The following is a 24,561-nucleotide window of genomic DNA, read 5'->3' as shown; positions in this document are numbered from 1 at the left end:
CATGACTTCAGTCTCCCTTCTCGGCTACACATCCAGGTCCCCCACCCCCCAGGCCGGCTTGGTCCCCTCTCTCCCTGTCACTCATTGATTCTGGTGAGATGATGTGATTACTGAGGTTGGGAATAAAGTGCTCCATCTGCTTTGTGAAAAGAATAAACCATTTAGGGGGAAATAAGGGGACTGGAGCCCTCGGTGCTTCGCATGTGGAAGACGGTGAGTCCCAAAGGATCGCCCTGTGCTGCTGCTGGATTTCTGAAATACCCTATGATTTGATATTGCTGAGGTCTAGGAATAGGCTAACTTGAGAGAACTGAGGATGGCAGGGGACCTAAAGGGGTCCTTTCTACACAGGTCGGGGGGTGGTGGTTTGGCCCAGAAAGGAAAGGGTTGTGTCTCTGGAGATGAGGCCGGGTGGCGGATTGAAACCTGCGGTGCGGCTCGGTGGAGAAGATGGGGGAGACTGGTCCAGGGAGCAGGGTGTTTTGGGGTGGAGGGGCGGCTCCTGCGAAGTGGACAACTACACCACGACAGTGGAAGTCACTGAGCTCAGAAACAGACGGGCTGGGAGGGGGCGGAGAGGGGGCCGGAGCCGGGCGAGAGGCGAGGGGACCGGTCCTCGACGGGCGGCGGCGCTCAGAGCCGGGTCTGCGCCTCGGGGATGTAGATTTCGATGCTCTCGGCGCTCTCGGTGGCCGAGTTCTGGCGGACGGACGCGGCGCGCTTGGCGGCCATCAGGCGCTTGCGGGCCTCCTGGCGCTGCGAGCTCTCCAGCGAGCGCTCCCGGATCAGCGGCGCGGGGCCCTTCGCCGGCTTCTTTGGCACTGGAGGAGGGGCCCTTCTCTCCTGATCAAAGCAGAAGGTTCAGGACATTACACAGCTTCTCAGGACAAGCTTGGGGAAAACTGGGATAGGTAAGTAGTTAGAACACACTTAAAAAAAAAAAAAAAAAAAAACCAAGAGTGGTTACTTCTGATCTGAACAACACACACGCACACGCACTCACATATACGTATATACTTTTTTTCTTCGTTATTCTGGTTTTGGTATTCAGAGGATGAAGCCGGGGAGAAAACTTTGCTGAGCTTAAGGCCAAGGGGAGGGCTGGATAGCAGAAGTAGAGTTCTTCAAGGGCAGCATGTGGCTATTTTAAATGCCTCCTTGCTGAACCGCTGCTCTCCCAGCAGTTCTCTGAGGACTTCAGGTGCTAGAACAACACTGCAGCATCTAGAACTCTGCCTCCGTTCTAAGGGAGCCAGGCAATGGTGTGAGCTCGGTTCATTGTTTAAACCCCCCTGGAGGCTGTCTCTTTGCTCAGACCCAGCCTGTCAGCCCGCCCCTCTCCCCTAGCCTGCCTAGAGGGAGAAGAGGGCTTTGATCTCAGGCTGTGTTCCTTAGCGTTGTTGATGCCACAGTAACTCCCTTTTGCACAATCCTCACGAACACACCGCAAAGCAAGGCTGGGTAATAATGGGGAAGGCAGGATAGGGAGGTCTCCTACGGTTAGAAGGGGAGCCAGGTGGGAATGGAGTCAGACCCCAGGGACCTCCTGATGAGTGGCCCAGAAGGCAACCGCGTTCACAGGGACAGGGGCTGTGCCTTGACAGTTTAGCACAAGCCAGTCCATTCCTCTTTTCAGCATCAAACTAGGAAAGCTAGTTCCAATATCATTGAAAAAAAAAAAGACAACAAACAAACAAACAAAACAAGCATTCATCCCTTTGGTCAGAAAACAAGAACCTACCCCCTCAAACAGTGCCAGGTGGCAGCGCCCATTGGTGGACTGGGTTGGGTTAAGCTGTAGCACCTGCTGCCTCACGTGAGCGATGGGGGTGGGGGGGTGGAGGCAGAACTTCCCAGGAGCCGTATCTATCAGTATGTGCGATGCCTGGGGTGGGTAAGGGTAAGACATCACCACCGATTGGGGGCAACGGATGCTGTGCTGTCAGACTGGGAAGGGTTCACCTGGGTTGGACATTCCGGTTTCCAATAAAACACCCCCAACATTTCGGAAAGCCCAATGAAAAAGGAAATGTGAAAGGTAACATGGTAATGCCAGGAGTCTCCCAAGAGCACCCTTTGTGCCTCAACACTGAGCCTGGGACGGCAGCTGCTCCCTGGGCTGTCAGGGTACATGGCTTCTTAAACATACTACACGGCCGGCACCCCCCAGGCAAGTAAAGAAGGAATCTGAGTGGCTGGTGAAAGACAGGAAAAGGAAGGCCCAGCGTGCAACTGGTACCCTCCCACCTCCAGCTCTGTTTATGTTTCCTCTTGGGTCCATGGAGTGATAGACAAAGTGCATTTTAAAGGCCTTAAACATCAGTCTAACTAGTGATGACGTGAATAACAGCACATCATGTCTTTTAGACATTTAAGATTTTCATGTTGGGTATTTCAGTGGACATTTTAGGAAATATCAATCCTGGAATCTTCTTAGTCATTTTTCTTTTCCACATACATTTTTTAAAGCAACTTTAATTTAAAAAATTATCACTGAATGAGAAATTAGATCAGCTCCTGAGATTACATTTCCAAGTGGTTGATCTTCTGTAGTCTTTTTCTTTTTCTTTCTTTCTTTCTTTCTTTCTTTCTTTCTTTCTTTCTTTCTTTCCTTCTTTCTTTCTTTCTTTTTCTTTTTCTTTCTTTCTTCATTTTTCTCTCTCTGTCTCTTTCTTTTTCCCTTTTTTTTTTAAGAAGACAGATTTTAATACTTGTCTAGCTTATCCATTTTACATATACAGAAAATGAGACTGGGTGCAAATATTTGCCTTCCCAGGTGAGAGGCCCCTGGTGCACCAGTTGCTACTGCTCACATTCGACACAAAGATCCCTCCCTCAGTGGAAGGGGACTGAACTGAAGATGGGGGATAATGATAGCAGCGTTGCCCTCCTGGACTTCTGGTAGCCCAGAGCTCTGCGGACCCGAGATGAGGAAGGGTGGCAGCAGAATGCATGGGAGCGCTGTGAGGCCTCTGAGAGGCAGGGCCACCAGCGCTGCCAAGGAACAGCGTGCTGAATTTGCAGAATCTCTTGCCACATTTGATCACAGGCCATTGGAGAGTGAAGGGTGAAAACCACTGGCACAACAGGTCAGCCAAGGGGAGGTGGACCCTGGATTCCTGTGGGAGTCTGGTGGACACCCTCCCCCATAATCAAATGTGAAAATTACAGTTGCTTAATTAAAATAAAAGAATTTAAATTTTATTTCTAAATGTTTGCATGAGGTGAACAATATTACTCAAGGTAAGTCAACCAAAAGTAGAACATTTAAACCTCAAACATTTAAAAAAAAATCTCAACAACTTACGATTAACTGTGAAACTGTATGGTGTATGTTTTTAGACTCGAACAACAGTAACTTCTTCCTTGCTAGATTTCTGAAATGATTCTCAAAGTCAATGATTTTTCAGGGCTTCCTATTTTTCTTGGAACCGCATCCCAAGGTAGGTAAGGAAGTTGAACTCTTGCTCTATGGAACCATGCACTGAAGATGTTATTTATTTTACTTTAAAAAGCAAAATGGAGGCAGTTCCTTTCGGTGACTAAAATGGTTTAACTTAGTTTAATTGACAAAAAAAAAAAAAGCCACATTCCCATTTTCCAATTCACAAAGACAGATTTTTTTTCTTTAAAAATATGCCTGAGACATATTACAGATAATATCCCAAATGATTACTATGTCAACATTGTCAGTACAATGAAATGAATATGATGTCAGCTCCATTTCACATTGTAAACGGCAGGACTATCTGTAGAAGCCTACTTAGACTGTCCAGGGTTTGTGCAGGTTTTTAAATGAACCATACAAAATCTACATTGTTCTACCTTCTTGTCAAGAGGATCCATCTGTTTCCAATTATTGGCCTTTAATTGATGAAGTTCATCAAATTTCATACTAATATTTTCTATGGACAACTGCAGCATGTCCCAGAACCCCGCCAAATCCTGGGAGGTGGGCCTCGGATGAGCATTTGGATTCTGTACAAGACAAAGAAAAAACATTCCTGCTTTAGAAGCGATCCCGACAATAAGCCCAGGGCCAAAGATACTTTATTTTTCAAATACTTTAGATAACGTAGGAAGTCAAGTTCCTTTTGGTTTTCAGACAGGAGATAAAAGTGAGGCTGCAAACGGCAGTTTCAGACACTCATCCGTTTGAGTCAGTGATTCTCAAATGTCAAGGTTGTAAAACTCTTGTGATGCCACATCTGTCAACAGAAGTATGGGGGGTGGGTGTCTGAACAGTCAACAAAACCCAGAGTGTGTGATCCACCGGATGCATTGTTAAACATCGCATTTAAATGAGAATGCGATCTTTGACAAAGAGATACAGCATATAATTATTAGCCTCAGGATCAGACTCTGTGCCACACAGTTTATTCAGAGACTAGACAAATAAATAAGATTAGAATAATACCAGATGACAAAATCAATTTGAGCGCTCACATTCAGTGAGACACTACGGCAAACAATGGACAAGTAGTAAGATAATTGGCTTTTCAAAGCACCGTATGCTTAATAATCAGTAAGTGAGGAATTCATTTTATCATGTGTCTGATTCGCAATCAAGATGAAATTGACGAAACTATAATATAGTCAGTGTGAGAACACATTATATGTACATACATGCATGCCTGATTCATTTGCTAGATTACAGTAAAGATTTTCCAGACTTTGACAACTGAATTTCTTTGTCCCCATCTACATACATTTGAAAAGAAATATAAGCATATGTTAAAATATACTTATCAAAGTAAATATAAGCTTTGGTTTATATGCTTGAAGACTGAAAAAATACGATTACACTTTTGCCATTTTCATGCTTAGTGTTGACAAATGCAACAGTCACCGAAGGCTAGGTGGGTGGGAATCTTGGTGCATGAAGAACTGACAGCAACCCTGTGGATGCCCATTCTGGCTGCTTCTGGATATTGCAGGAAATGAAGTAGACTTGAAATCTCATGTCACCTACTAACACTGAGTGTGCACTTATGAGGTTAACCCCTAGTAAAAACAATATCATGAAATAGAGAGCAAACTTGATGGCCATCAAAGTTAATAAGTTGGAACGAACTTTAAAGGCCTTGTATATCTTTGGTCTGGCTCAAAATAAATGCCAAACAACAACAACAAAACTCCAAACCCATATGTCTGCAAATTTATAGTACTAAGACTATTCATAGTTCTACAATTCAAAGGTGGAAATAAATTCTAAAGTCTGTAAATTCTTAGATTACTATTGAAATGGATTCACATGGCATCTGAGTGACAGTGGATATTATTTTGTTTAGCAAGACAAATCAGAAGTTTCTCAGCATCTAGATGCTTAGGAGAGATAAATGCTTTACAACGTGCTTTTCTAATAAAGTTTTATGATGCCACAATATATCTGACCTTACTTTGTGGTTAATTAAAAGCTAAACTTATTTTGGATTTAGTTAAGTCCAGGCCAGCAGCCCCATAAATGTTTTCAGTGCCCTATTGTATGAAATGGTATAGTTTATATAGTTGAATGGGTTCAGATCTGTAGTGTTTTCTTAAATGCAAATCACTCTGTAACGTGGGCAATTTGTTTCCTCTTCTTTGATCCCACATCTTCACAAAGACTGCTAGGGAGACAGAGCTTGGGTGTTCAGCCATCCTTCCAAGCAGTGGGTCATAGGCCATCCCATGCACTGGAGGGACTGACAGCCACTGCTGAACCTAAACGAGGCCATCATAGAGGTGAGAGGTCAGGGAGAAAGTAACAGGATGACGAGGGCTGAATTCCTTGTTTTAGTTATGCTGGAGAAAGTCAACTTCTGCCTATTCATTCTGTGTCTGAAAGCCCAGTCTGGGATAATGTGTAACTGTTTTCAAATAAAAACCTATTCTTTTCCTTCTTTTTGGAGTAGGAATTCAAGGAAGGAGGGCTGGGTCTGGATCTGATCAACACGCCACTGTTACACAGCTGCGGACCTACGCAGTGCCAGCTGCAAACCCAGTGACAGGGCTGCCTGCGGCAAAGGGTGGGGTGCCCATTTCTCTCCTCAAGTGTGCAGGCCACGGGCACCGAGGTTGCCCAGACTGCGACCAGAGTCTTGGCTTTGCCTTCTATGAGGGAACCCTGGCCAAGTTTCTTAATCTTTCCATGCCCATTTCTCACGTCTGCACAACCAGCATTAACGATGACATCACTAGCAACCTTACAAGCTCTCAGCACGGCCTGTGACAGAGTGTGGGCTCCGGGTGTTCCCCGGGGGCCTTGGCTTGATCTAACCAGTGGCTCCCTTGCCTCAGCTGGCTCTGCCTCAGTGCACCTCACAGTCTCTCTTCCGTTTCACCCCATTAAGTGCCTCCAGTGGCAGAGGAATATGAGCTCATTGGGAAGCAGACAATGACAAAATTGGCTTTAACAAGGTTCCAATAGCTCAGAAATCTGCATAACTTTCAAAAACGTTGGTCTGAAATTTCATCTTTTAAAATCTGTGCAGTGTTTGCACTTGACTTTCTAGTGCACTGGCTCATCATGCTCCTTTAATAAAGTGTGCTATGTTCTCCCTCTAGTGTAAATGTGTAGTGGCTTTTGCATCATGTATCTGCCAGTTTGAGCACATGGTGTTATATGAGCTGTTTTACACTTCACAAAGGATTGTGTTCATTAAGTTCTGTGATACATCAGAAAGCGGACAAATTAGCTTGATTTCTGTACCTGGCACATAACTGAACCTCAATAAAATATCTGTAAAATGTATTCATACATTTGCTACTATAAGTTGTCTTGTGAGCAAAATAAGATTTCTGAACTGGTGTCAGGCAACTTCTGCTGGGAGAAAGGAAAACCAACCACAGAAAAAAGGCGTGGAGGAGAGAGTATCTATCAATGTATGTTTTATATTGTCTCTTGATTGAGTTCTGTCAAAATAAATTCCTTTTAGCACTATGAGGATGCTTCTAAAAGTTCATGGAAAAATGGAATTTAAAAAAATACATTTATTTGTGTGTGAAATTTTTTCCGCAATGCAGGCCAATGTTGTGGTCCAGCAAGTTAAGCCACCACCTGGAACGCTGGCATCCCTGCTGCTCTTTCAGGTCCGGCTCCCTGCCAAAAGCCTGGGACAGCAGCAGAGGATGGCCCAGCAGGGACAGGAGGTCCCTGCCACCCACATGGCAGACCTGGAAGAAGCTCCAGGCTCCTGGTTTTGCCTTGGTCACGCCCTGGGTTTTGCAGCCATTAGGGGGGTGAAGCAGTGGATAGAAGCTCTCTTATTCTGTTCCTCCCTCACAGTCTTGGTAACTTTGTCGTTCAAATAAAGAAATCATTTTTAAAAATTGGAATTCATATTTAGGAGAGATCATCAAAAAGTTCATGAAAAATGTGTATTGTGAAAAAAGTATGTGTAGATTTTAAAACTTTTTGCACCCAAATAAACCATGCCTTGTAACTCCATTGTCCATGAACTTGAAATATTCTGTTAAGGTTGTCCTTGTTCATGAGAAGTAGTTAAAACCCTAAAATCTTATCTTGGGCTATTGAAATTGCAAATCATCATGTTCTCAGCTTCCACAAGACATACAAGTCACTCTTCATTTTCTCGATTACAGTTCTAGCCTGAGTACCAGCTGAACAGTAAAAGTTGGTTTTGTGCACACAGAGCAGCCTTTTTAAGGGCCTATGTAAGATGATCATGCATCTTCATTTTGCAGTCAATTAGAAACAAAACAAAACAACATAAATCATTCTGCTGTTAATAGTGGTGTTTTTATTTCTTTGTTTTGCTTTCTTGTGTTTTTGTATAGCAAGAAGACCGAATTCTTCTTTCTTATCAGAAACCAAATAAAGAGCTCTCATCCTCTAGCCCTTGAATTAATACAGAGAACTCTCGATTAGGAAATGGCCATGGACAGCTACGTCAAAGAGATCAGTATCCAAAATGATTTGTCAGTAACAATGTGTTTGACACGGTAGTCTGCTTCATACTGAAGTGAGGAAACTAAAATCAGAAATGCCATGGAAAGTCTGGAAATTTTTCTCTTCCAACACAGCTGGAAATCTAGCTCGACTTGATTAGATTTCTTTCTTCTGACTGTACATTGTAAAATGAATATTTCTTAATCTGGAGAAGAGCAGGGCACAAATCATGGGTAAACTCGAGGTCAGGGAGAGACTCTAAAGGGTTTTGCTTGGGTTGGACCGGTTTTGACAGCAGCTTCCTAAAGAACTGGTGGGGAAGTAGGGGTGATGGGGAGCGATACTTACCAGGTTTTCTTCGCACAGTTCTCTGAACTGGTAGAATTTCTGCGCCATGAGAAGTTGGGCACTGCCCACTGCAGTTCGGATTTTCCCTAGAACTGAAAAGAGCAAACATACGAAAAGTTTACACCAGATGTCTTGCGCTGTAGACTTGAGTCTGGTAAAACAGCGGACGTTGCGCCGTCAAGGTTAGGGGCAACAGCTCGCCCCTGCAGGAACACGCCCACCCGCTCAGCCCAATCACCGGCGCTGCTGACTGCTGAGTGCTACCCTGGCTTCTGGGATGCAGCGCAGAATCAGCCTGGAAAAACACACGCTCCTCATGCGCATTTCTGCGAGTCTTGGAGTTTTCCATCACAGCCCCGGACATTACCGAGAGAAGAAGCAAACAGTTGTGTGTTTGTGTGTTTCTCCTTTAAACTCTTCACCGCAGGGATGAATGGCAAGTGTTTACCAGTAGACTTAAAGATTTATGGAGACAGCAGTGGTGGTCTCCTGCTGTTTTCCTAACAAGCAATCCTAATTCAGAGAGGGAAAATCTTGCCACGTACCAGACGACCAGATGCCATCTCTCTCTCTCTCTCTCTCTCTCTCTCTCTATATATATATATATATCTCCCAGCTCAGCAGCTGGGGACTGTCAAGAGGAAGCGCTAACCCGTTGACTTTTTTTTTGTGTGTGCCCAGAGCACACCAGCTTCACCACGGCGTTTACACTCCACTGCCCACTGCCCTGTGCGATCCTGACTTTGGTTTCCTAGGCACTGTGCCGAAAACTTCCCTGTTTGCAAGCTACTTGGCATCGCCTGTGCAGCACCAGGGCGCGTGTGGAATACTCCGAGCTCAGAGCTGGTTCCCTGGGCTCAGCCTGCGCCCCGCAGACCGCGCGTTGCCGCTGCTGCGCTGGAATCGGGCGGCTGGGTGGGTCTCAGTACGCCCTCGTGGCGGAATACAAGGGCCAGGGCCGAGGGTGCCATCAGCAGAAAGCAGAGATGGGGAGCTCCCAGGGGAGCACTAGGCCGGGGAATCTTCACGGGGAGGACGGCATGGGAATGAAAGCATCTTGTTGTGTGGAATGTGTATCGTACACAGGGACTGTTTTCCTGTGGTTTGCTCCTCAGCAGGGCTAAATAATGATTCGTGATATTCAATGTATCTAACCTTGGCTCACATATTTCTGTGCACCCACATCTGCAGCTGAGGGCATTTCAAACTTCTCCAACAAGTCATTAATCCCACCAAAGCCCATGCCTCCCCCATGATGGCAAGGGGTTTCCCGTGATAATTACCTGGAGACACCTTCATTATTTGCCCTCTTTTGGGCCTGTTTTTGTTTAAAGTTTTTATTTTCAATTTTGAAAGGAAGGATAAAATATCTTTGATTCACTGATTTTGCAGCAGTCAGGTCTGGACCAGATGGAAGCCAGGAGCCAGGAACCCCACCCTGCTTCCTCAGGTGGGTGGCAAGCCCTTGAACCATTAGCAGCTAACTCCCAGGGGTGCCTTAACAGGAAGCTGGATGGGAAGCCGAGGAGTCTTGAGTCCAGGCACTTGAGACAGGATGTGCAGGCGCCCAGGGTGGTGACTCAGACCTGTTGCCAAAGGCAGCTCCCCGTCTGTTTCAGTCTTTCGGGATGGGTTTCCTTTTCCTCTTAAACTGATTCATGAATTGTATACAGTGTTCTTGTCCTTCAAGATCCCAGGAGCAGAAAAGACAGTTTTTAGAGATACAGGCGCCACAGCAATGAAAAATAAGGGCCTCGAGTTAGCCAGATTTCTGCTCCAACACTTATCAACTGCTGCTCTGGCCAAGTCACTTAACTTCTGTTTCTCCATATGGACAGTGGAACTAATGCTCTCTGTAGGGTTGTTGCACAGCTTAGAAGCTAGGGCAACTGTTATGGTGCACTGGCTTAAAGTGCCGCTTGGGACATGTGTGACTGCACTGGACTGCTTGGAATCCAGTCCCCGCTATTCTGCACTTGTGGTTGAACTTCCTGCAAAAATGCCTAGCAGGTAGCCCAAGCACTTGGGTTTCTGCCACCCACATAGGAGACCCAGATGGAGTTTTTGACTCCTGGTTTCAGACTGGTCTGGTCCTGGCTGCTGCCATTTGGGGAGTAAACCAACAGATGGAGGAGCTTTCTCTCTGCTTTCAAGTAAAATAAATACATGTTAAAAAGAATATTAAAAGGTGGGGGCAGTGTTGTGACATGGTAGATGATGCTTCTGCCTGTGATGCTGAAAGCCCATATGGATGCTGCTTCAAGTCCCAGCTACTCCACTTCGACTTAGTTGCCTGCCAATGGTCTGGGAAAAGCAGTGGAAGATGGCCCAAATGTTTGGGCACCTGCTACCCACGTGAGAGATCTGGATGAAACTCTTGGCTCCTGGCTTTGTCCTGGCTCAGCAACAGCCAGTATAGCTATATGACAAGTGAATCAGTAGATGGAAGAACTCTCTATTTCTTTCTCTATAACACTGACTTTCAAATATATAAAAAGAAATCTTTAAGCGTTTTTTTTAGTTAAAAGAAATTTTGAAGGTTAAAAACATTAGTTTATATGAGTGAGTTAGGTCATTGTCTAGTATATAGTAAGTATTTTAATAAATGTCAGTTATGATCTAAGCTCAGAAAACCATACTTCCTTTTGGGGTATGCCAGTTGTAAAAATTACCCTTGCCCTGGTCTGAAACAAAGAGGAAAAAAACAAAAGCTGGGAACCTTAAAGGTGATTGGACATCCTGATGGTCCATGACAGGGCCGCCTCATGGATGATCTAGCCTAGGTCATCCAGAGACATGGAACAGGCACTGCCCAAGTGATATACACTACTTTAGGCAAATTCAGAAGTTTGTGGACATCTCCTTGAACCGTCTTGCAGAAGTGTAGGATTGCAACACCAGCCAATCTCACAATGAGTCCTGGAAGTTTTGAACAAGGGTCCCTGTGTCTGCTTGGCATGCCACAGCCCCCAGGATCTTTCAAAGAAACTCCAGCTCTTCAGAAACACCTAGGAATTTTGAGCTGATGGTTCCCAATGCCATGGGAATGCCTGGTATAACAGACCTCCAAGGTCAGGACAGCCTTACAAAGCAATGATTCGCCACCATCACAAAGGCAACATACCATCACGTGAACATTTGTGTTTCCTCGAAAGTAAAACTGATCTGCTGAGAGTCTGGATTGGGAACCCTAAGGCAGACACACGTGGTGGGCTGCTTCCCTGGGACTTTACCTCCTTCTTGGGCTGGAAATGTCCTACTTTACGATACTCGTATTTTCAATGTCTGGCTGATGCTGGTTCCTGCCCAGGGTGCAGAAACAAGGGCTTGGGCCTAAGAGAAACTCTGGAGCAGGAAGGTTTGGGACAAGCAGATGATTTTTTTTTTTTTTGGAAGATGATAATGCATATTTTCTTGCCCTTCAAACTTTCTTTTCCAGAGAAGTGAAAACATACTTTCATCTAAGAAAGATACTTCAATGGAGTTTGTTTTGTTTGATATTTTTTTCAAGTAGACACACACTTGGTGTGTCAGCTTAATTCTTTTGCTTTCAAAGTAGATTTATATTTGCAAGTATGCCTTGTAGAAGTAAGAAATGCATGAACAATAAGTGGTAAGCATCGGTAAAATTAAAAAAAAAACAAAAGGAAAAAGCTGCAATTTGAGAGATAAAGAAAAAGACGCATCTTGATGGTGTTTTGAAACTACTCTAAAATGTTCATTATCAGCTTATTTCAGAGTGGGAAGAAAAAACACCTCTTTCAAGGCTACTCAATAAGTGGTGATACTGAAATAGTAAGTGAAATTTGCTGGCTTTTCCCATGCATGTTAAATGGCACAATTGATACAAGAAAGTTCTGGAGACTTAGGTATAGAGCATTCTTCTGTGGTTAATATTGAATTCCACTTTCTTTATTGTTAAAATTTTATTTTCACCACAGAGACAGAGCAGAGCTCCTTTTTGTTGGTTCACCCTTTGACTGTCCAGCACAGATGGGACTGGGCCAGGCTGAAGCCTAGGGCCAGGAATTGAACCCAAGTCTTCCACATGGGAGGGAGGCACCCAGTTCATTAAGCCATCACCTGCTGCCTCTCAGAGGGCACGAGAACAGAGAACTGGAATCATGAGCCAGAGCTAGGAACTGAATCAGAGATACTGACAAGGGATGTGCCTGCCCATGAGGACCTTATGTGGTGGTTACAGAACACTGACTCCTTCGGGTGTCTTTTTTTTAAGAAATGGAAAACAAAAATCATAACTTGAAGTGGTTTTGGATGCAATCGACTAGTTTGTTTTAGTAATTTCTATTTAATAATATCACTGCTTTTTATTTGGAAAACTTACAATGCAAGAAAGTACAGAGGGCAATACAGCAAACACACGTCTGTGTCTCCTCTGTCAAAGGGATGACAATGAGCTACTTTAGTATTTGCTTTTGAATCTTTCTCATTACTCTTTCTCTTCAACAAAATAAAACCTTATAGATAAAGTGTGGGCAGCTTCCAACTTACAAGAATGATTTGACTTGGGGGTATTTTTATTGCCTAATGATGAATGTGAAAGCTATAACATTCGGCAGAAACTGTGCTTGAACTGTTGAATTTTGTCTGTGGCTTTTTCCCTGGGTGAGCAAACTGCAGTCTGATCTCATAGTACTGGGCAGCTACAGCCAGAGCTACACCTCCTGGGGTCAGCATTGTGGTATAGTGTGTAAAGCTGTAGCCTTGATGTCAGGATCCCATATGGAAACAAGTTGGGGTCCTGGCTGCTCCATTCTCAATCCAGTTTAGGGCTAATGGCCTGGGAAGAGCGACGGAAGTTGGCCCACATATTTGGGTCCCTGTACTCACAGGGGAGATCTTAGCTCTGGCTCCTGGCTTCTGGCTTTGGCCTGGCCCAGCCCTGGCTGTTGCAGGTGTCTGGGGAGTGAACCATTAAGAACTCTCTCTTACTCACTCTCTCTGTGTAACTCTGATGTTGAAGTAACTAAATAGATAAATCTTTAACAGAAATCTAAGTACATTTTAAAAAGAGCTACGACTCCTGGTCAGGCACCAGTGAGGGTAGGGTAAATGCCCATTCTCTGTTGCCAGTGGATTTTATATGTTCCATTTCAGTATGTCTACAAAATATCCATCTGTGACTGCTACTTCTTTCTGATATTTTTGGTTTCTTACTTTTTTCTTTTTAGGATGTGATATCCCTGTGAGTCGAAGAGCATGTGTAGATTGTCACTGTCGCTTGTTACTCTGCAGGGGCGGGGTTCCCAGATCCTTGGCAGAGAGCAACACTGAGGATGTTCAAGTCCCTTATGTACAATGACATCAGTGTCATCACACACGATTAGAATGCCTGCCTGCTGACTGGGGAACTCTCCATTTTCCCTTCCTCCAGGTCTCAGTAACCATGACGCCACCCCTAGACTCCATGAATCTGCCTATTTTAGGGGCCTGCTGAGAGCAGCTTCTCACACAGCATCATGTCCCCCAGGTTCGCCCATCATGTTGTTTGTGATTGCCTCTTTTGAAAGGTTGAATAATATTCGACTGTGTGTGCAAACATGTTCTTTAGCCCTGGAGTAGGATTTCTTTTCTTTCTCTCCAGTTCTAGTGGGGAAGGGGGTGCCAAGTAAGTCAGTGGGGGAATCGAAAGAAATTCCCAGGGTCACATATCAGGAATGAGAAAGCATCTACAAAAGGGGCTGGTGCACCAGGTAATTCAGCCATGAGAACAGAGTAACCAGAGATAACTTGATAAGGTTCACTGTGGAAACAGGGGTTTTGTGCAAACAGTAATGGAAAGTCTTTTGGCTACGTCAAAAAACTGATATTTAGGAAACAGCCTGCCTCCTCTTTCCCACTGACCTTTATGGAGAATGGTTTTCCCTTTGGAAACAGCGAAGTGGCTTAAAATGGTCTTCAGAAAGTTTATGAAAAATGTGTATTATGAAAACAAGTGATTGGATTTCAATTTTTAAGCAAACATCTCGTTTCATTTCATATCCAACAAGCTTTTTGATGTATCCGTGGGGTAAAGAGAATTACTGTTTTTCTCTTAATCGTGTCAGTTAATTTCTCTGGTAGATAACAAGGCATTTGGAGATATGCCTGACATTTTGCTGAGTTAAAATCAGGATTTCAGGGGTAGACATGGGATACGGTGGCTAAGATGCTGATTAGGATGTCCACAATTCATATCAGGGTTTTGGGGTTCAACTTTTGATCCAGTTTCCTACAAATGCAGTAGATGATGAGTCAAGCAATCGGGTCCTTGTCACTCATATGGGAAACCCAGCTTTGGTTCTAGGTTTCTGGCTTCTGCCTCGCCCAGCCTGACAGTCGCAAGTCTTGGAGAAATAAACCCAGTGGATGGAAGATCTCTCTGTGTCTCTCCACCCTTCAGGCAAAACAAAACAAAATCAAGATTGGAAATCCTTAAGCATAATGAATGCATCTATCCTCCCGTATTCCACGGTGAGTTAGGTCTCTCCATCAGAAAGACAGGAGCCCTGGCTCTTCTGCTTTCAGTTCTTTACTATGACCACCTGCAGTCATCAGGCTTCTGGGTTAAGGCCTCAGAAACAGAATAGACATATTTCTTAACCCCCTTTACGTAGCTCTCCCGGTAGCCAGGAACTCCATTTCACTCACTGCAAAGTAGAGTGCCTGTCCCCCAGTGATGTAGGTGACCATAATGGACATAAGATGTAATCTTCACACTTGTCTGCCACTTCCACTGCAATGCACCTGCTGAACATCCTTCAGTCTCACTCTGTCAGATGGGGCTGGGAGGTTCAGAATCAGTGAGCTTTGCCACTTGCTAGTTGCTGACCTTGGGAGAGTTTTTTAGGTTTTCAGTTTGTCAAATGGGCATAGCTCGATCTTTCTAAGAAGGCTGATGACTTAATGTAATGATATGTGAATTGTTTTAACATAGCAGTAAGCATAACTTCTTTATCCTGTCTACACTCTAGTTCTTCAGCATTAACCTAGAAATTGAAAAGGTGGCCTGATCCCCAACAGGAAATGATTTCTGCTCTGAATCCTTACCCTCTGAGCCCTCTGCCCGTCAGTGGGGCTTGAGTGAAGGCCCCCTTCTTTTGATGCCTTTCATTCAGGCAGATTTGCACTAGTGTCCTTGAGTAAATGAATCGTTTATTTCGTCTGTATGTAGAAGGAATTCATAACAGATCTTCAGGGAGTGGATTTTAGCGTCTCTGTCTGTAGTCTTTCCCTCTTATCAGCGCTAGGACCATGACCCACACAGAGGAGACAGGCTTTCCCCCTCACACTGGACACCAGGTTGCCCTAGTCTTACTCAGGAAACTGAGCCCCGGTGACCCACAGTCACCCTGCTCTCCATGGGCAGCTACTTCTGCAAAACAAGCTCCACCCCCACATACAGGGTCCACCCGCCCATCCCGCCAGCCTGCAGAACTGACTTGGGATCCGATAGTGCCTCACCATGGGATTCATAGCCCAGGCCAAGCTGCGGCTGCTGCCCCCTCACCGCTGCCCATTAGTTCTTGAACTTGCTCTGTTACCATTACCACTGCCTGTTAGTCCCTGAATGTGCTACCTTGCTCCTTGACCCTCATTTCTGATTCTTACTCATTCCTGGCTCAATTTCTATTTCCTCATCTTCAACAATCCCTTGCCTCCTGCGAGAGGAAGAACATGAGGGAATCAGGCATGGATACTCTCAGTGTTGTGTCTTTCCAGGCACTTGCCATGCACAGTCCCCTGGTGTCTTCTCAGCAGCCCCTCCTTGCCCTTCCATGGCCTGGGCCTGGTCCCCTCCCAGCTGCTCTGGGCCTACTTCATAAGCCAGTCCTTGTCTCTAAGCTATGTGTCTGCTGGGGTCCCCAGGATGCCAAAATGCAGCCTTAAGTCACTCCAATTTTTTTTTTTTAAGATTTATTTATGGGCCTGTCATGGTGGCCTAACCATTAAAGTCCTTGCCTTGAATATGCCAGATCTCATAGGGACACTGTTCTAATCCCAGCAGCTCCACTTCCCATCTAGCTCCCTGCTTCTGGCCTGGGAAAGCAGTGAAGGGTGGCCCAAAGCCTTGGGACCCTGCACTCACGTGGGAGACCCGGAGGAAGTTCCTGGCTCCTGGCTTCGGATCAGCACAGAGAAAAAGAGAGAAAGACAGAGGCCACAACAGCTTCTTCTGGGTCTCCCCACATGACTGTAGGGTGTAGGGGCCCAACACTTGGGCTGTCTTCACTGCTTTCCCAAGCACATTAGCAGAGAGCTGGATTCAAACTGGAGTAACTGGGCCTGGCACAATAGCATAGTGGTTAAAGTCCTCACCTTGTACACCCAAGATCCCATATGGTGACTGGTTCTAATCCTGGTGGCCCACTTCCCATACAGCTCCCTGCTTGTGGCCTGGGAAAACAGTCAAGGATGGCCCAAAGCCTTGGGACTCTGCACCTGCATGGGAGACCCAGAAGAGCTCCTGGCTCCTGGCTTCGGATTGGCTCAGCTCCAGCCACTGTGGTCACTTGGGGAGTGAACCATCAGACAGAAGATCTTCCTCTCTGTCTCTCCTCCTTTCTGTATATCTGACTTTCCAATATCAACAAATAAATCTTTAAATATATATATATATAAATAAACTGGAGTAACTGGGACTTGAACTGGTACCCATATGGGTTGCCAACACTGAAGGCGGCAACTTAACATGACAAGCCATACCACTGGCCCCAAAGTCTCTCCCATTTGGGGGGGGGTGGGTTCTTCTCCTCATAGTTTCCTACAGCAAATGTAAAATTCTCTTCTCTCCTTTCATCAGCCATGTTATCATTGTGGGTTAAGCTGCTGCTTGTGACACTGGCATCCCATATCAGAATGCTACTTTAAGTCCCAGCTCTGCTTCTGATCCAGGTTCCTGTTAATGTACACAACAAAGTGTCCCAAGTGCCTGGGTGCCTGCGATTTCCATGGAGGCAAGGATGGAACGCCTGGCTCGTTCCTGGCTCCAGTCTGGCTTACACCAGGCTGTTGCAGCCATTTGGGGGGTGAACTAGTGTAAAATCAGTTTCTCTCCATTTCTCCTCTCTGTCACTCTGCCTTTCAAAGAAATATACACATAAGCAATTTTAAACTTTTTGAAAAATTTTAGATTTTAAAAGTTTCATTGGAAAGCCAGAACTACAGAGAAGAGAGACATAAAGATTCTCTATCATTTGGCTCATTCCCCTATGACTGGAGTGGCTATAGCCGGCCTGATCCAAAGCCAGGAGCCTGATGCCCCCATGAGGGTTCAAGGACCAGGTCCCTGGGTCATCCTCCACTGTCCTCCCTGGCCATAAGCCGGGATCTGGAGGATGAGACCTGTAGTAGCTGGGGCCTGAACATGCCCACATGGGATCCTGGCACTTAAGGGGGAGGACAAGCCAAATGAGCCACTGCCTACGGCCCAAAATAAACTTTTTAAGTTATATCTCAGAATGTGATGATGTTTGGAGACAGGGTTCTCAAATAGATAAAGACTAAAATGAGGTCAATGCAATCTGATTGACAATCTTAGAGGAAGCGATTAGGAGACAGATACATGTAGAGGGAAGACTATATAAAGAGATAGGAAGAAGACAGCTGGTAAACCAGCCGAGGCCTTGGAGGAAAATAACACTATGCTTCTGGACTGTGAGAGAAAACAGTTCTGTTCTTTAAGCAGCCAGTCCGTGTCCTTTCTTGGACAGTCCCATACAAAGGGGCTCTTGAAACAATGATTCTCTTTTCCCTTTCATTTCTTTTCAACTCCCATTTATCTGCGGTCCTTGCTGCCTGGCTTTCTCTCCATGCTTGAACCTTCTGGACCCTGCCTTTGGAAAGGAACTTCAGCTCTCTTGGATCCCATACCCCACACTCTTTGGCTTACCTTCCATCTCCCTCATGCTCTTTTTCATTTTCATTTACTTTTTAATTTTTATTCATTTGAAAAAGCGAGAGAGAGAGAGAGAAAAGAAAGAGACAGAAGAAAGACCTTCCACCAACTGGTTTATTTCCTAAGTGAGTGCAAAAGCCAGGGCTGGGCCAGGCTGACGCCAGGAGCCTGGAGCTCCATCTACGTCTCTCATGTGGCAGGGAGGACCCTGGTACTTGAGCTGTCATGATGAGATGCAGAGGTAGGATGTGAACTGAGGCACTCTGACATGGAATGTGGGCATCTTGAGAGGAGGGTTAACCTGTTTGAAATTCTCTGTTTTTTTATGGACTTCTTTCCCTTATCCAACCTTGTAAATGTTGGGTACAAAATCCAATCCTGAGCCCACTTCTCTACTTGCTTCCCTTATGTCCTGGTCTCAACTATTTGAAAGAAAGACTTCTCAAATGTGTTAATCATGGGGAACTGACCGTTTAAGCTTCCACTAGGGTTGAATTTGGTTTATCCCCTAAGGTTCATGTGCTGGAAGTTTGTCCATTGTGTCCATAGTAAAGTGGGAAGCTCCAAGGAGTAGGACCAAGTGGGAACTGGTTAGGCCATTGGAGGTGATGCCTTCAAAGGGGATTAATGCTGGCCTCGTGGGTTGAATTCTCATGAAGTGGGGTGCTATAAAGTGGGGTTACCCTCATGTACGTAGCCATTTACGGTTCCTTTCTGTTTCTCCTTAATGTTTTATTGGAGCAAAGGGAACCCTCACAAGAGACTAAATAGATGGAACCACTCAATCTTGGAAATGCAGCATCCCAAACTATGAGTTAATAAACGTCTTGTCTATGAGCTGAGTGAGATACCCAGCTTAGGCTTCTTTTTATAGCAGTATAGGAATGATGAGCATGGCTTTCCAGTAGCATATCTCACACACTTCTTATCTCCCTATAACCATGCTCCCCTCAAAAATCTCCAGTAATTACTATTAGGTCTATGAAGGTACATCAGTTCATAGTAAAATGGAATTAAGAGATGCTTATTAGGATCAAACAATTTTTGAAATCATTAATGGTTTTTAAAATAATAAACCCATGAACTTTATGAAGACCCTTCTTAGCACCAGATGTCATGATTTTTTTAGCAAAAATAAAATTGATCATTTGATTCCACTTCCACAAGCTTTTGTAGTTGCTCCTGTATAAGGCTCAACCATCCCATCCTTACTGGTCAATCTTGGAAATTTGGTTTTATTAAGAGAATTAGAGAGCCCTTCCCTCCTACCTCCCTGAATGTTCTATTTACATCTGATTTCCAACCTGACCATAAGCTCATTTGATCACTGGTGTTTCCCTGAAGGAGTAAGTTTTAAAGTTGTTAAGTTGCCTACAAATTCTATGTCAACCAGAAAAAAAAGGTAACTGCCAGGCTCGGCGCGATGACACAGTGGCTAAGGTCCTCACCTTGCATGCCCAGGATCCCATATGGGTGCCGGTTCTAACCCTGGCAGCCCCACTTCCCATCCAGCTCCCTGCCTGTGGCCTGGGAAAGCAGTCGAGGACGGCCCAAAACTTTGGGATCCTGCAACCCCGGAAGAGGCTCCTGGCTCCTGGTTTTGGATTGGCTCAGCTCCAGCCATTGCGGCCGCCTGGGGAGTGAATCATCAGACAGAGGATCTTCCTCTCTGTCTCTCCTCTCTGTATATCCGCCTTTCCAATAAAAATAAAATAAGACTTAAAAAAAAAAAAGGTAACTGCCGCCTTCCGCTCCTTGTGAATCCTAATTCATTAAGATTCTTTATTATATTTAACATATTTTATTAAATTATAAAGTTGACTAACTGGCTGACAGAATTCTTAACGGAGCTCTTCCTCCTCTTGGGTTGCTGGTTAGAATGCTAGCTACAGTGGCAGGCAGGACGAGCCAAGCCATCTGGGATAAATTGAATGTGTTTATTGGGGGTGGATTACATTTCTTTATATGCAAGTTTTGACTTTTTTTTTTTAATGTTTTGGGATAAAGGAAAAAGAATTTAAAAGGGAATCCTCCTCTTACTTTAAAGTCACATGTACCTGTGAGTCCACGTCCGTGTGATTCCATCAAGCTGGGATTATCCACCTGGAGACACTTGTTTATGATATTCTCTTGGCAGAGAACTTCTCTAATCCGTGGCCCAGCAGCTCCTGGCAGTTCAGAACCGCTCTCAACAAAGCATCCCACTAATATCTTGGATCAGTTTTATTCTCAGTAAAACTCAATAAGAACACTGCCATTCAGCTAGGTGTTTTGTTTAATTTGGTTTTTTAAAGAGTCAAACTTTGGTGACCAATGAATGAAAACAGAATAGAATTCTCAAGTAGAAATCTTGCTAGTGACTAAAAGCAGAACTTCCATTGGTTAAAAAAAATCAATAAACTCAGGTTGTTTTATTTTAAAGAGCAAGTGTTCAGAAACTCAGGCCATTTAAACTGACTTTTCCAGTCTGGATTCTTTCACTGGGAGTTCTACTCATAAAGGATGATTAGACTTTGGGTCTTTATTTCAGCTGACATCACTCAGGGAACAATATTCTTACACGAGGGTACTTTAGTTATAGAGGAAATAAACTAAAAGATGTTTATTTTGGTTCAGACATTTTTGATATCCAGGGCTGGCCTTGTGACGCAGTGAGTTCAATTGTGTCACCAGCATTCCAAAGGCGCAACTCTACTTTCCCTGCTAATGTGCTTGGGAAAAGCTAGAAGATAGCACAAGTGTTTGGGGCCCTGCCCCTGTGGGAGCCCCAGATAGAATTCCAGGCTCCTGGCTTCAGCCTGGCCCAGCCCAGCTATTTGCAGCCATTTGGGAAATGAATCAGCAGATGAAAGACCATTTTCTCTCCCTCTGTAACTCTGCCTTTCAAATTCATAAATTTTTTTTTTAACCCAAGCACACAAGAAATTCTGAAAAAGTTCATGAAAAAAAAATTACACAAGTTTTTTTCAATGCACCAAAGTAAACTTTTTCTTTTAAAAATTTTTGAAAGAGTAAGAGAGAGAAAGAAAAAGAGAGAGTGTGAGAGGCAGGTCTTCCACTCACTGGTTCATTCTCAAAACGGCCACAATGGCCAAGGCTGGGACAGGCTGAAGCCAGGAGCTAAGAGTTTCTTTCATGTTTTCCACATGGGTCCAGAGACCCAAGCACTTGGGCCACCCTCTGCTGTTTTCCTAGTGCCATTGGCGGGGAGTCAGATCTAAAGTGAAGCAGTTGGGACTCGAAACAGCGTGCATATGAGATGCTGGGGCTGCGGACTGTGGCTTTATGGATGAAGTCATAGTGCCGCTCCCAATAAAAATCTATGAACTTTTTGAATTTCTGTTGTATAGATCATGCAGGTCCCTGAAGAAAGTTTCAAGAAGTTGGGTGAAATGAAATTAATTTCTACTTCCCTTGCTAATTTAATAGAAAAGGACAGGACACTATGCCTGGAGTCCATTGCATTTATATTCCATGGGAATAGTTACTGTTGGGGAAAACAGTGGGAGATTGCCCAGGGAGTGGGTGTCCTCTCTCTGCAGGAACGATGGGAACACCATGGGCCTAGGGATAAAGTTGTTTCCAGACTTGGTGCTGTCTTCCTCTCACCACATCTTCTCTTCATCCCTTAGCACCTGCTTCCCCTCCAGAACACACCCCCAGCAGCTCACCCACACCAATGCTCCCTCCTGTCCTCTGCCACCAGCATCTTGCAAAGCAAAAGGAAGTAGGCATTTATTTTTGAAGGTTAATCATCAGGCACGTTACACACCATTTCCTGTTCATGACTGCCTCTTCCTCTGTACTCACTAAGCTCAGATTGGCCCCAGCTTACAAAAAACAAGAGCCTGTAGCATGCCTGTGGAGGCGTGGGGTTGGAACAGGGAAAGCCAGGGGCGGAGACAGACCCTTTGAAGGTTCAGTTCAAAAGTAAGATGAGAATAAACCCGAAAGGAGCTGGGATGCGCCCACGGCTCCCTGCTGAGCAATCTACAGGGGCCGTAGGCGATGAAGGACCCGTTCAGAGCGCTGCTTTTTCTGCCACCGGCCCTTGCACAAACTCAGCCCGGGAGGCTTGGCGATCGCCCTGATAGACTGCGAGCCACCTCTGTAACCGAAGCTGAAACCAGGCAAACCTCATTTCGGGTTTCAGTCCTATTTGCTGCCAAGGCTCACTGGCCTTCTGGGGGACCCGACGGCAGTTTCACTAACGAGGATGCTATTACCAGGCACAATGGAAGTGGAATTCATCTGCCTCCTGCACATGCTCGAGGCTTATCAGTGTCTGATAAAGCTTGAGAATTCCACACAGACGTTGTCCACCCTTCAGGAAGCAAAGAGGTTTTGAAGCACAATCAACCGGTTTTTCATCCTCAGGCCATTGAAATCCGAGCGCCTGGCTCTCCACCCGGGCAGACAGCATTCCCAGGCAGGCGCATTCAGTTCCATCTGGCCGGTTCGTCCCGGCGAGATAATGCCAGACAGATCTCTGTGACTTGCATGGAGCCATCTCCCGAGACAGCTGTGTCACACAACGGCGGTATTGTCTGGGCCAAGGCGGTCTCATTTCACTTCCAGGGCAGCGGAACAAGAACTCTGTCAGCTGCCATGGCTTGCAGGAAGCCTCACTCACGGCGGAGCTGGAGTATTTTGTCATCAAGCCAAAACCCTACTCTCCAGTGGGGAGACTGACAGGTTACAACCAGAACCGAAGTCTTCACTGGGCTTGGCTTTCATCAGGGAAAACAATAGCTCCACTCACCCAGAGAATTTGTAGTTACACTTTTTGGAAGACAGCTTGAAGTGACCAGGCGTCAGGGGAGCCTTTCAGTCTGTCCTTGGTTAAGCACGTGTAGCCAGTTTTGGGCGAATTAGAAAAGTATTTCCCTGCCCTAGCATGCCGAAAATAATATCCCCAGGAAGCAGCTGTCAAAATTAAGACAATGGCATCACAAAATAATTGATAACTGGATCATTATTTAAAACTGGATGGTCCCTCTCTTCCTCAACTCACCAAAAGAGAGGTGAGTATAACAACCTGTCTCCCCACCCCACGGATCCACAAGCCAAACTTCAGATTCCCACGGGGCGAAGAAGTGCCTCAGGTGTTGTGGACTCGGGAAGATACTTAGCAAAATGTCTTAATGTTCATATGAGGGTGTTGGGACAGTCTGGCCATTTTGCCTACCATCAGGTGCTACGGCCGTTGGCTTTTTTGGGGGGGGGGGCGGTGAATTTTAAAATTTGTATTTATTTATTCTCTTTTTATTTGCAAGGCAGAGAGACAGTCACAGACAGATCTTCTACCTGCTGGCCCACTCCCCAAATAAGCACCACAGTCAGGGCTGGGTCAGGCTAAAGCCAGGAGTTCGGGAATCCAGTTTGGGTTTTGCACATGGGTGTCAGAAACTCCAGCACTTGAGCACTTGAGCATCCCAGGGGCGCGTTAGCGGGCAGCTGGAACTGGAGGTAAAGCAGGACTCCAACCAGGCGGTGAGCTTAAGGCTGTGGCCATCCCAAGCAGTGTCTAACCAAACACCCATCCCCTAGGGGAGTATTTTGGCCATTTTAACCATTTTCAGTGTACAACTGGAGGCATTAAGTGCATTCACCAAATACTTCCTGAATATTTAAAGATTGTGATAATTCTGGTATTCCCCATAACGATTTAAACAAGCATGATTAGAATCTTCCTTCATCATGTGCTACCAATTCATCTGCTCAATCTGACCTGGAAAAGCAGATTACCCGGGAGGATTTTGGGATGGAAGTACCTCTGTCATGTTCTCTGAAATGAGACCCATCACAAGGTACAAACCAGAGTGCCTCAGAAAGTTCATGGGGAAATGTGTATTGTCAAAAAAACTACATATGGGTTTCAAAATTGTTTTGCATCAAGATAAACTTGTCTTTCAGTTTTATTTTCCCATATACTTTTTGGCAGTCCCTTCACATGGGCCCCCAAAGATAGAAAATGACCAAGGGATGGATTTAGCCTTGCTGTTTTTCAGATGCACACCGATTACAAACAAACGAACAAAAGAAAGGTGGTTACCTGGAAATTGGCCTCTTTTCTTTACTATCTCCTTTTACAACTTTAAGAAAAAGGGGGGGGGGGGGGAAGAAAAGGTTAAATCAGAGAATCCAGAAAACAAAGGCCCTCTACAAGCGAGCCCAGTTATCAGGACAGAATGTGGTTGCCAAGGAACCAGGGGCACATGCGTAGGGATGGCTTCACTGCGGACAGTGCCAAGCAACACAAAGTATCATTATTTTGTCAAATGTTATTCATGTGCTATCTATTTTATCAGACACTTGTGTGTTCCATGACCTTGGACAAGAAACTGCCAGAAAGTATTAGGAGGGCAAATGGAACAGCACCTGTCAACATCTCTGGCCCACTGTCAGGGTCATTGTCAGGACA

At 45.1% G+C, this 24,561-nt stretch overlaps 1 protein-coding gene across 10 annotated transcripts in view; it reads right to left on the bottom strand.

Moving 5' to 3' along the window:
* Nucleotides 1-300: 300 nt before the first annotated feature.
* Nucleotides 301-24,561, bottom strand: part of LOC121166533 (disks large-associated protein 1) — a 316,740-nt gene continuing 292,479 nt past the window's right edge. For 5 of the 10 annotated variants that reach the window (XM_040995704.1, XM_040995706.1, XM_040995713.1 and 2 more), the window contains 3 exons: nt 8,240-8,331; nt 3,826-3,978; nt 634-843 (listed from right to left, as the gene is read on the bottom strand). In XM_040995704.1, coding sequence (XP_040851638.1) covers nt 634-843; nt 3,826-3,978; nt 8,240-8,331 — 455 coding nt within the window. Of the gene's footprint in view, nt 844-3,825; nt 3,979-8,239; nt 8,332-24,561 lie in introns of all 10 variants that reach the window. The other 5 variants (XM_040995705.1, XM_040995712.1, XM_040995714.1 and 2 more) reach the window with 4 other exon arrangements.

This window comes from Ochotona curzoniae, unplaced genomic scaffold, assembly GCF_017591425.1.
Source record: "Ochotona curzoniae isolate NIBS_2020 unplaced genomic scaffold, NIBS_Ocur_1.0 patch170, whole genome shotgun sequence".
In the NCBI taxonomy this organism is placed as follows: domain Eukaryota; kingdom Metazoa; phylum Chordata; class Mammalia; order Lagomorpha; family Ochotonidae; genus Ochotona; species Ochotona curzoniae.
Note: the sequence above shows the minus strand (reverse complement) of the source record. Positions and strands in the feature narration are given on the sequence as shown.